Consider the following 11,917-nt stretch of genomic DNA (forward strand, 5'->3'; position numbering starts at 1 on the left):
TGTTTGTTAGACTGTTGATATGGTCAATTATGTGGATGGTTTTCCTAATGTTGAACCAACCTTGCATTCCTGGTATAAATCCCACCTGATCATGGTGGATGATCTTCTTAATTACTTGCTGGAGTCTCTTTGCTAGTATTCTATTTAAGATTTTTGCATCTATGTTCATTAGGGAGATTGGTCTGTAGTTTTCTTTCTCTGTTTTTGATCTCCCTGGTCCTTATTCTTTTTGAACTTCTTGAACTCTGAATTTCTCTACTGGTCCCTCTTGCCACTGTGCCCCCACAGGCACCATCTTTTGCTTTTCAGCTCCCCTTCAAGGATTATCTTCTTTTATCAGAATGTTAGCTCATTAAGAGCAGGGTCTTTTTTTGCTTGGATTTCTATTCCAAGCACTTTCACAGTGACTGGCATACAGTAAGTGCTTAACAAATGTTTGTTGACTTGATTATCTCAATTAAACATGGCACTATTGTAGTATATAGGCACAGTGGCACAGTGCACAGAGTGCTGGGCCTCGAGTCAGAAAAACTTATCTTCTTGAATTAAAATCTAGCCTCAGACACTTACTAGCTGTGGAAGCCTGGACAAATCACTTGACCCTGTTTGTCTCAGTTTCCTCATCTGTAAAACAAGCTGGAGAAGGAAATGACAGGCCTCTCAGCTCAGAAAACCCCAGATGGGATCACAGAGTCAGACGTGACTGAAAACGATGGGACAAAACTGTAATATATGTTGTGTCAATTTTACCTTCATGAAATATCTAAAATCTGTTCCTTTCTTTCTGCTCATAATCATCACCCAAGGTTGGAACTCTTATCAGCTTTCCAATTAGACTCCTGCTATCCAGTCTCTCCCCTCTCCCATCCATTCTCAATACAATCGCTAAAATGATATTCCTAATAACCATGTTTTTCACCTCAAGAATCTTCAGTACGTCCCTGTTGCTCTTAGGATAAAATTCCCTCCCCTCAGTGTGGCATTTAAAGTGGTGGCGAAGGAGAGTAGAGATAAAGAGAAATTTTCTCCTCCCTTTAAAGGTGAATTACTATGAGTAATGTGGCTCCAACTCTCACCTGGTGAACTTGGAGTCCTCCATCACTACACCAACCCACTGCTTGAATGACTTTAGGCCCAGGATCAAGTTGGATTCTTTCTGCCAATCACAACATACTTCTTATGTAGCATCATCTGTCTTTATCCATGGTCCAAAGCCCTAAAATACTTCTTGTTGACTGTGGGTTTGTTCATGCATTGCAAAATCCTTTAATATCCAGTTTCCTCCGGTGATTGAGTTATTGATCCATTAGAGGTGTTTAAGCCTTTTGTGATTATATTAATTGGGACACCATTACAGCACCCACCCATGGCACCCAGTTCTGTGATCTGGGTAGAGCTAGCCTATGACATTCCTTTAAATAATGGAGAACAGTGATCATATTCACCTTCACACATATCCAGAATCTTTCACTTAAAGGTCTCAAAACACTTGCCTCATTATAGATTGTACCTGTACCTCTCAGGTTACAGATCCTCTAAAGTAAATGCAAAGACTTCTTAAAACCCAGAACCAGTCCAGCACAAAGTCTGAACTAAAGGAAAAAGGAACAGTGTTGCAAAAATTACTGGTTCTGGAGTCAGAGGACTTGAATTCAAATCCCACCTCTGATATTTGTTCCCCGTGTGACCTAGTATAAGTTTCTCCCTGGGCCTTAGGTTCCTCACCCATAAAATGCCGTAGAGGAAGAACTAGGTGGCTTCTGGGATCTCTTCTAGCTCTGTATCTATGAACCTATGATCTGTTTCCTTCAGTCTTAATACAACTGTTCCTGCCCCTTGGGGTCAGCTGCTACTGGTTACAGCTGGTACAAATAATATGTTGGCTATAACTACTTGTCTTTCAGGATGGAATAGATGTAGAGTAGTGCCAAGGATCTTTCCCTCTAATCCCCCTAATATGGAAGGAACTGAGGATGGCTGCCATTCTCTGCTGCTGTTTCCCAAGTCTATAACCTTGGGTTGGCCTTTGACTCTTCTTTCTCTCATTTACCAGTCAGTCACCAAGGCCTGTGGATTCCAATAGAGCAGTGATTCCCAAAGTGGGTGCCACCGCCCCCTTGTGGGTGCTGCAGCGATCCAGGGGAGCGATGATGGCCACAGGTGCATTTATCTTTCCTATTAATTGTTATTAAAATTTTTAAAAAATTAATTTCCAGGGGGCTAAGTAATATTTTTTTCTGGAAAGGGGGTGGTAGGCCAAAAAAGTTTGGGAGCTACTGCAATAGAGTGTAAGCTCCTTGATGGCAGGAAATATGAGGCTTGACCAACACTTTGCACAATGCCTTAGACATAGCTGGAATTTTAAAAATGCTTGTGGGCTATCTGATGTTCAAATATCCATTCCTTAACCCCTCTTCCCATGCCTATTACCCTGGTATATTCAATTCAGTTTCACCAGCATGAATTAAGTATCTACTATATCCAAAGCACTAGGATGAAAAAGGTAAAAACGAAATAATCCCCACCTCGAAGGAGTTTCTAGTCATTATTCCCTGGAGGTTCTTTTGTACTATTAATCAACAAACATTTATGAAGTTCCTGTGCCTCTTATGTGCCAGAAATGGAACAGGGTGCAAAGGAGACAAAGCAAAAATGAAACTGCCCTGACCTTAAGGAGCTTGCAATCTATTGAAAAAAACCAGAATGCACACACATAATTATATGGTTCCTCCCACATCCACTTTCTCCTTGTAGGGCTTCAGTTATAAATGAATCATGAAGGTATTAAAGGATGTATTCAAAAGCTGACTCTAAAGAGCAAAGTGCTCCAGGACCAGACTTATGGATGTATTTCTAATATTTTACCTGACTGATTGCTGAATCCTTAAATTGAAAGGATCTTAAATTTTGTGGAACTTAAGAATCAAGCCTTTGCTGTGATCTGCAGTAACAATCTTCTCCTTCAGACCTCACATATCTCCACACAGCTTTAAGACTTCTCAATACTTTTCACATTTTGGTGCACTGTTAGGAATAATCAACGAGTTCCATATAGATATAATAATCAACTAATTCAAAACCTTGTCCTGAGCTCCTACCAGTGCCATTTTTTAACATACCATACAAAAAAGTCATTGAGCCAAGAAGCAAAAGACATTTAATGAAGAAAGGAGAGCAAGGTAAGCAACAAGGAAGTGAATAAGGTAGTAAATGTTCTCTGAATCCATGTACACAAAATAGATGCCATTTCCCATCTTTTCATGGAAATGACATGAATATTTCTGTTTATTTGCCTTGCTGCAGTTTAGTTCAGACTCGGGTATACCATGGGAAAGCTGAGAGCTTATTCTGTATGATTCTTAAAAGTTCTTTCCTTCCAGGAGTTAGTGATGCCCTGGAGTAATTATCCTCTTTGGGTGATTCTGGAATCCATCATACCATTTGGAAGTTCAAACCAAATTACTCCTCTATACTGTTCCTTCTGTGTTTTCCCTAAATTCCCTGCCAGCTTCTCCTATCTGCTATCTTCTTCTATTCTGCTGTCCATTGTTGTCAGGCTGTTCAACTCAAGCTCTTTCCCCTCACTTGATGTGACTTCTCTCATTCAATTTTGAGTTAAGGGCAAGGGCTCTCTCTGCCTCTTACATAGTATTGGATATTTCTATGTTTTCTGTATTTGTATCTCCCCCCCTCTCTGAGACTATTATGCTCTGAAAGCATTTGTAGCACAGGTTTGGAAGCCAGAGAATTTGGCTAAAGTCTTGGCTCTGCCCTTAGGGTAACTTTTGGACAAGTCCCCTGACTTCCATCAGCCTCTGTTTGCTTTTCTGAAAAATGCGAACAAGTGAAAGTTTTGAAATCCTTCCTGTTAGATCCAGAGATATGAACTAGGAAGAGTGGAATCCCTTAGAAACCTGGGAGTCTTCCTCCTCTAACACAAAGTGTTCTGTACATAGTAATGTCTGTTGAATGAATGAATGCATGCGTATATGCAAAGATAGAAGCACTTTATTGGTGCAAAGGTGAAAGAAAAGAAAAGCTGAGAATTACAAGTGGACAAATCCACTGTGTGTGTGTGTGTGTGTGTGTGTGTGTGTGTGTTGCCCAATTCCTTCCAGATCTACCTTGTCAGCACACTCAGTCCCTTTAGGGGTCTTCTAACTGGATTGCTCTTGAGTGACATCACAGCTGGTACCATGGCAACCCCCAGCTATGCCTTTGAGCAAGGCAAAGTCCCCTCCCCACCCCACCTTCCTCTTTCTCCTTTGTCCATCCTCACTAGCTAAAAGCTCAAAGGGATGGATACAGGCAGGAAGGAAGCATTCAGAAAGGAGAAGAGCACTTAAGTCCTGAATCCATGGTCAAGAACCAGCCAGAGGAGGCTATTGCTATTCCTGTAAATATGATGGGGAGATCTGGCTTTATCTGCAGAGAAGCCTTCACAGCTTCTCTCCCCTGTCCATCATCCCAGGATAATTCTTTAGAAGCAAAATGAAATAGGCAAAGGTCACTTTCAATACTTATAGATGGTTGCATGACTATATACAGAAAGGTATTAAGGAAGCCATGCTCTGACCCTTGATTCAGAGGAGGGGAGCATGATGGGCTTAAAGACATATCTTCTCATGTAAATTAATGTAGGGAACCTCTTGAGTCTGTTGGCTCTAGAGAGGACTTCAGAAATCATTCACTTCTGGTATAGAGCTCTGGCTAGAATCTTAAGGATCTGTGTTCAAATCCTGCCTCAGAGGTTTGACCAACAATGAATCAGTTGATCTCCTTGGGCCTCAGTTTCCTCATCTGTAAAGTGATGGCTTAGATGGCCTCTGAAATTCCTTCCAATATTAGATCCAGGCCCAGGGAAAGTGGCTTGCCTCCTGTCACACACAGCAAGGTCATAGCAGACTGGATCAAGACTTGGATGTCAGGGGTCCAAACAAAATCTGGTTTTCCTGCTTCTTTGCCTGGGTGCTCTTAGGAAATTACAAAGAGAAGTCTTTTATGCAAATGGAGAGAAAGTTTCCTTCTCAGATTCAGGTGTGGGAAGTGAGTTCTCTTATGCAAATGTAGGCAGGTGTCTTTTCTTATGCAAATGTGGGGAGGAGTCTTTGATAATCACATCTCCAGTTTTCCTCAAAACAACCCTGTGGGGTAGATAATAATAGTAATAATAGCTGACATTTATATAGCGATTTAAAGTTGGCAAAGCCCTGTACGCATTATCTCATTTAATCTTGGCAGCATCAATATGATGGAGGCGCTATTAATATCCCCTTCTTACATATAAGGAGAAAAGGACTCTGAGAAAGGAAGTGACTGGCCCAATGTCACCAGGCTAGTGAAGATCAGAGCTGGGATTTGAACCCTGGACTCCTAATTCCAAAGGCTGCTAGTGGAGACAGGAAGACTCATTTTCCTGGATTCAAATCCAACCTCAGACACTTACCAACTTTGTGACCCTGAACAAGTCTCTTACCCCTGCTGACCTCAGTTTCCTGAGTAAAATGAGCTGGAGAAGGAAATGGCAAACCATTCCTTATCTTTGCCAAGAAAATACCAAATGGGATCATGATGAGTTGGGCACAGCTAACAACTCAACTCCAAATCCAGGACTGTGACCAGTCCACCACTGAAATAAATATAGAAAGTTGAGGTCATTCATTGTAAATTGGCAAAAGATTCATCTTTTTAACCTAATATACTAATCAATAAACAAATCTTTATTAAGGGCCAATCAAGTGCAAGAGCTAGAGAAATGGTGCTGGGTAGTGGGCAGAGAGCTGGCTGCAGAACTCAGGCAGACCTGGGTTCAAATCCCTTCTCTGCCAAATACTGTGACCCTGGGTGAGTCACTTAAACCCTCAGTATGTTACTTCCCAACTATAAACCCCAGATAGAGCAGGTATCCAACTGCATGAATAAAGTAGGTTTTCTCACCTTCTACAAATGTGCTAAGTGGGGCAGCTAGACAGCACAGTGGATAGAGAGCTAGACCTGGAGTTGGGGGTCAGTGGTATTCTGGGTTCTTAGAAATAACTATGTACAAGTAAGAAATAAAAAGGATAAATAGGAGGTAATCTTAGAAAGCATTAAAAGGGGACCAGGAAGGGCTTCTTGCAGAAGGTGGGATGGTAACTGGGATCTGGAAGAAGTTGGGAAAGCCAGGAAATCGGAGATAGAGAGATTCTTCAGGGATAGGGAATAGTGGGAAATGGAGTTGAATGAATGGGGGTGGAGGATGTTATGTGATCAGAAAACATACAGAGCCCACAGACAGTGACTTTGGAAGCTGAATGGAGGATGGACCAAAGTGGAGAGCTGAGACAAGGAGACCAAACAGTAGCCCATTGCAATAGTCCAGAAATGAAGTGATGAAAGTCTACACCAGAATAGGGGGCGATATTAGAGTAGAGAAAAAGGTTGTTAAAGTTAGATGAAAACTCCTGGTTCTTAGTTTCCATAGAGTTTATTAATTATTAATATTAATTGAATAAAGAGAGCAGATAGAAAGAAATCAAAGCCTATTCTAGTCTTGCTAAGTGTTGGTCTGCCTCATGGCTCTCAGGAGTGTCCTGCAATGCTGCCATCCAAGGAAACAGAGAGTGAGCACCCCCTCGAAACCCCTCTTTAATCTTTACGTTGGGCCTGGACCCTTAACCTTTAGTTCTGGGTCATGTCCCTAGGACTCTTCACCAGTCTCCTGAGTTTGGAGCATTCACCTGACGTCTAGTCACACAGCGCAGGGACACAGGTGGGGGGTCTCAAGAGTGGGGGGACTCCCTTTACACAATCCCCCTGAGATTCTATTGGGAGACAAGTATATTAAAATCCCCCCACTTGGGGTCTACCATATTGTCTTCTAGGTCCTGGAATGTGCACCATATGGCCCTCAGGAAAGTAAGTCTTAGCCACCCCTTCCCCATCTTTCATCCTGCTAAAAGCCAAGGAGCCCCCCAACCTGTCCTGCTCTGCTGAAGACCAAATGAATCAGAAGTCCAAGCACAAGAGGGAGCCTCTGTCCCCTTGGCAACATCTGTTCCTATTATCCAGGCGTACACTAATGCTCATCCAGCCAGTCTCTGAATGACCAGGCTGTGGTGAGATGGAAGGATGACTGCCATGGCAACAAGCCTTTCTCAGGAAGATTCACACAATTTGGTGTTGGTGATGCCTGAATGACGGCTTTTCATAGGCTTTGGGACTTAGCTCAGAGTCCAATCTCAGAAAGACAAAAGTATCTGACAACCAATAGCCATGTTCATATTTTCCCAGTCACCAATGGGGGCTCTTCCTCCTGATCAATGATTTTCCTTGGCTCTGTGATGCCCATAGACCCACTATGAACCAAACTAGCCTGTTGGCATTCTACCGACAGCCATCATAGCACAGGAGGGACTAAACACAGATGCCAGATTGAAAGAAGCTCATATATGTTCCATTCTCTCCACTCAGGAAGGTTCTACCCTACCTAATTCAGGCTCCCATTACCTTTGGGCTGGACTTTTAAAATAGCCACCTAATTGGCCTTCCTGCCTGCAAGTCTCTTACTTCTTTAAATTTTCCTCTCCACAGCTGCCATATTGATATTCCTAAAGCACAGAGCTAATTATAATCACTTCCCTTTCCCTCTGAAAATGAAGAATGTAGAATAGGTTGGAGAGAACTGATAGTAGATTCAGGGAAATCTAGTGGAAGGCAATTTCAGTAGTATAGACAAGAGGTTCAAAGGCCTGAACTAGAAGTGTGAACAACTGAGAGAAAGAAGAGGAAGGATAGATTGAAAGTTATTGTGGAGGAGACAGATTGACAAGGAATGGGATGGAAGGGGAAGGGTGAGGGAAGAAGGGAGAACAACTCCAAGACTGCTAAACCTAAAAGATTACAAAGATGATAATACCCTAAAAGAAATAAATAACAGGGAAGTTTGGAGGAGGGATAGATTTAGACAAAAATACATTTTATTAGGAAGATGCTGAGTTTGAGATGCCTGAGGAATGTCCAAGTGGTATTAGCTCACCCATACTCTACTCTGCTCCTCCTTCTTGCCAAGTCCATTTAAGATCAGCCCCCAGATCTCAATAGCACCCTGGTCTAGACTAGACTGCTCATTAGGCTAAGATAAATAAGTGTTCACTACTAGTTCAGGGGGTAAAGCATGGAGATGTCATTGGCTTTTGGTCCAGTGGGTAAGGAGGAGACCTGGAATTGTTCTAGTCAGAGCAAAGTAATACCAAAAAGTGGATTGGCATCTTCAGCTCACCTCCCTGATGAACTGAACCTGATGTTCAAGGAGCAGAGAGATCTCTTTATCTGCATCTTCTCTACCTCTGAATAAGTTCACATACAGAAGTATTCTCTGTGATCTTGGGCAAGTCACTCTTCATCTGGGGACTCCAGTTCTCTTACCTTTTAAATAACAGAGGTTTGACCAGCTGCTTTCCAAAGCCCTTCCCAGCCATGACATTCTGTGTTCTACTATCCATTTTAGTGTTGATATTTTGTGTTCTGGGAAGCTAGTTGGAGCAGTGGATGGAGCACTAGACCTGGAGTCAGGAAAACTCATCTTCCTGAGTTAAAATCTGACCTCAGACACTTATTAACTGTGTGACCCTGGGAAAGTAACTTAACCTGTCAGCTTCAGTTACCTCATCTGCAAAATGATCTAGAGAAGGAAATGGCCAACCACCCCAGTGTCTTTGCCAAGAAAACCCCAAAAGAGGTCAGGAAGAGTCAAACACGACTGAAAAATGACTGAACAACAATGAGAAATTCTGCATTCTAAGATCCCTTCAAGTGCAGATAGTCTGTGCTCCAGAGTTCCTCCCAGTTTTGACATCATCTGATCTAAAAATCTTCTCTATTTCTGGCATTCTATGCCCTGAGGTCCCTCCCAACTCTGACCTTCTGTGTTTTAATATAACGTCCCATATACTAATAAGCATTATATGAGTCTCTTACCTACAGTGGGGAGAGACACAAAAGGAATTGCCTTCAGAAGAATCTGAATAGCTACTTTCATTCTTTTTTTTTCTTTTTCTTTTTTGATGTATCTATTTTTAAAGCAATAGTACCAAATGGATGACTCCAGTGCCTGGGACTTTTCTTTGTTCCTGAAGCAGCCCCCTCTCTTTCCTTCTTTCAGTTGCTCCCCAAAAGCCACCTGTTTCTAGAACCAGCACCTGCCCTGAGCCCCCTCCACCTCTGGGCTGGGCTGGGTGCTTGGGAGATCCTGTGCTGAGTGTTCCCTTGGATGAGCTCCTGCGCTCAGGAGAGCTTCTGAAGCTGGGATGTTGCTCTTGCCCGTTGATTTGTATGGAAGGTATGAGGTTGGCAAATATTGCAAAAGAATCAGACAAGTCCCCCCACACCAAACGGTCTCTTCTTATCTGACTTAAAACCTGCCAAGCACCTGCTATTCAAATTAGTTGAAATCATGAGATTTAGAGCTGAAGGGAAAATCAGGGATCACCGAGCCTGACCCCTTCATTTTATAGAGAAGGAATCTAAGGGCAGTGGCTGTCACAGAAAGGCACTGGACCGTCAGGGTTCCAGCTCTGATACTCTGGACCTCATTCTTAGATATAGACATGTGTGTGTATACACATGTACACATATACTACATGTAATAAGAAAAATATAGATGTATGTATGTGTGCATTTACAGACTGCTCTGATCCTAGATAGAAGCCCCTTTCCTTTCAACTGGTCTTTTAAATAATCCCTCCCTCTCTCCTCCTTCACACAATTATGCTGTATTCCCAGAATTCTGAAGGCCAATCAAAGAAACTAGCAATTATTTAGTCCAATTCAATACAAATCAAATTTTTTTTAAATTGCAGGAAGCCTAAATAATCAGCCGTCATTTTGATTTAATTTTCAATCCAGCAAATATTTGTTAAGACAATATTATATGGGACAGCAAGGAGCACAGAATAAAATGTGCCAGGCCTGGAGATAGAAGATCCTGGGTTTGAATCTGGCCTCAGATACTGCTTAGCTGTGTGACCTTGGGCAAGTCACTTAACTCCCATTGCCCAGCCCTTGCCACTCTTCTGCCTTGAAACTTATATTTATTATTCATTCTAAGATAGAAGGTAAGGGTTGTTTTTGTTTTTTAAAGATAATACTATGAACCAGACACCAGGGATTTAAGATAAAAAATGGAATAAGCCCTCAAGGAGCTTACTTTTATAAATGGGAGGGTGAAGAAAGGGGGCAGAGGGGCAGAGGCGTCCTCTAATTAATTTGATCAGTTTGTGAAGTATGAGTCTTTGTGTGGAAGAGTAGATTGGGTAATGGACTGGAGTCAGAAAGGTTTGCTATTGTTTGCTGTTGATTAGTCTTGTCCAACTCTTGGGGAAGACACTGAAATAGTTTGCTGTTTCCTTTTTTAGCACTTATTACGGTTGAGGAAACTCTGGCCAACAGGATTAAGCAGCAGCTTGCTCAGGGTCACACAGCTAGTAAGAGTCTGAGGCCAGATTTCAACTCAGGAAGATGAGCCTGACTCCTGACCTGCTGCTCTATGCTTTCTGGCACCACTATCTGCTAGTCAGAAAGATCTTGGTTCAAATCTTACACTGTGCAACCTTGGATAAATCATTCAACCTCTCTAAACCTTCCATTTACTCATCAATAAAAAGAGTGTGAGGCACTTAGAGACCGACGGGGTTTCAGCGGCCACCCTCACCACCTACTTCCTTTCTGTCCGACATCTTACTTTGGAGGCGGTAGCAGCTAGAGTTCCTGAAATCCCATCATGCCTCCCAAGGACGATAAGAAGAAGAAGGATGCCGGCAAGTCGGCCAAGAAGGACAAAGATCCCGTGAACAAGTCTGGGGGCAAAGCTAAGAAGAAGTGGTCCAAGGGAAAATTTCGAGACAAGCTCAGCAATCTGATTCTCTTTGACAAAGTAACATATGACAAACTCTTCAAGGAGGTCCCCAACTACAAACTTATCACGCCTGCAGTAGTCTCAGAAAGACTGAAGATCCGGGGTTCTCTAGCCCGGGCAGCCCTCCAGGAACTGCTTAGCAAAGCTCTGATTAAGTTAGTTTCCAAACACAGAGCACAAGTGATATATACTAGGAACACCAAGGGTGGAGATGCTCCAGCTGCTGAAGATGCATGAAATGGTTCAACAGTTTTGTGTACATTTTCAAAAATAAACTTATTCCAATAAAAAAAAAGTGTGAGACTCAGTGGCCTCTAAGATTCTTTCTAGCTCTAGATCCTATGAGTCTTCATGCCTTTCCTGTAGAGGAAGAACCATGGTGTTCCACCAAGTCATTGGGTTTTTTTCTTTTTTGGCCATTGAGGGCAAAATAGCCCTTTAGCCAAAAAAGTGGTGGGAAAAATGGGGGAAATGTTAAGGGTTAAGTTTCTAATGGTTTTTGTGATGTTTATTTTTAGAACATAAAGACTATGGAATGGTGATGACTTTGCAATGTTCTAGTTCAAAAAGGTCATTGTACCCTAAAAGGTGCCCACTCTGTTGAGTGCACCCTAGTACATTCCAAAAGATTGACTAAGTTTTCCCAAGTTGCCCAATCATAGATACCAACCCTTCCCCTTTGTCTTGAAATACTAGTAAGCCTGAACAGTCCTTCAGGCTCTTGGGGCAGGGGAGGGGCAGGGCAGCTTGAGTCTCTCCACTTCTCTCTCTCTCCTTTCTGTCTCTCTGTCTCTCTGTCTCTGTCTCTCTGTCTCTCTCTCTCTCTGTCTCTCTCTCTGTCTCTCTCTGTCTCTCTCTCTCTCTCTCTCACACACACACACCCCTATGTATGTATGTGTTTTCTAATGGTCTAGACTCTAGATGGAAATAACCATTTTTGCTTCCGAGCTGTTCAAATGTGGCCTCAGACACTACCTAGCTGGATGACTCTGGGCAAGTCACTTAACCCCCATTGCCTAGCCC

The 11,917-nt window shown here is 42.5% G+C and overlaps 1 protein-coding gene across 1 annotated transcript; it reads left to right on the forward strand.

Annotated features, from left to right (window-relative positions):
• Positions 1–10,710: 10,710 nt before the first annotated feature.
• On the forward strand, positions 10,711–11,189 carry LOC123243126 (40S ribosomal protein S25-like). The gene has a single exon (XM_044671308.1). It carries the CDS (start codon positions 10,760–10,762, stop codon positions 11,129–11,131), a length of 372 nt encoding a protein of 123 aa, XP_044527243.1. The 5' UTR covers positions 10,711–10,759; the 3' UTR covers positions 11,132–11,189.
• The last annotated feature ends 728 nt before the right edge of the window (positions 11,190–11,917 follow it).

The sequence above is a fragment of the Gracilinanus agilis genome, chromosome 3 (assembly GCF_016433145.1).
Source record: "Gracilinanus agilis isolate LMUSP501 chromosome 3, AgileGrace, whole genome shotgun sequence".
NCBI lineage: Eukaryota > Metazoa > Chordata > Mammalia > Didelphimorphia > Didelphidae > Gracilinanus > Gracilinanus agilis.

Excerpts from the sequence above, each read along its gene's own strand:
- LOC123243126 (XM_044671308.1), top strand. The coding sequence starts at position 10,760 with ATGCCTCCCAAGGACGATAAGAAGAAGAAGGATGCCGGCAAGTCGGCC.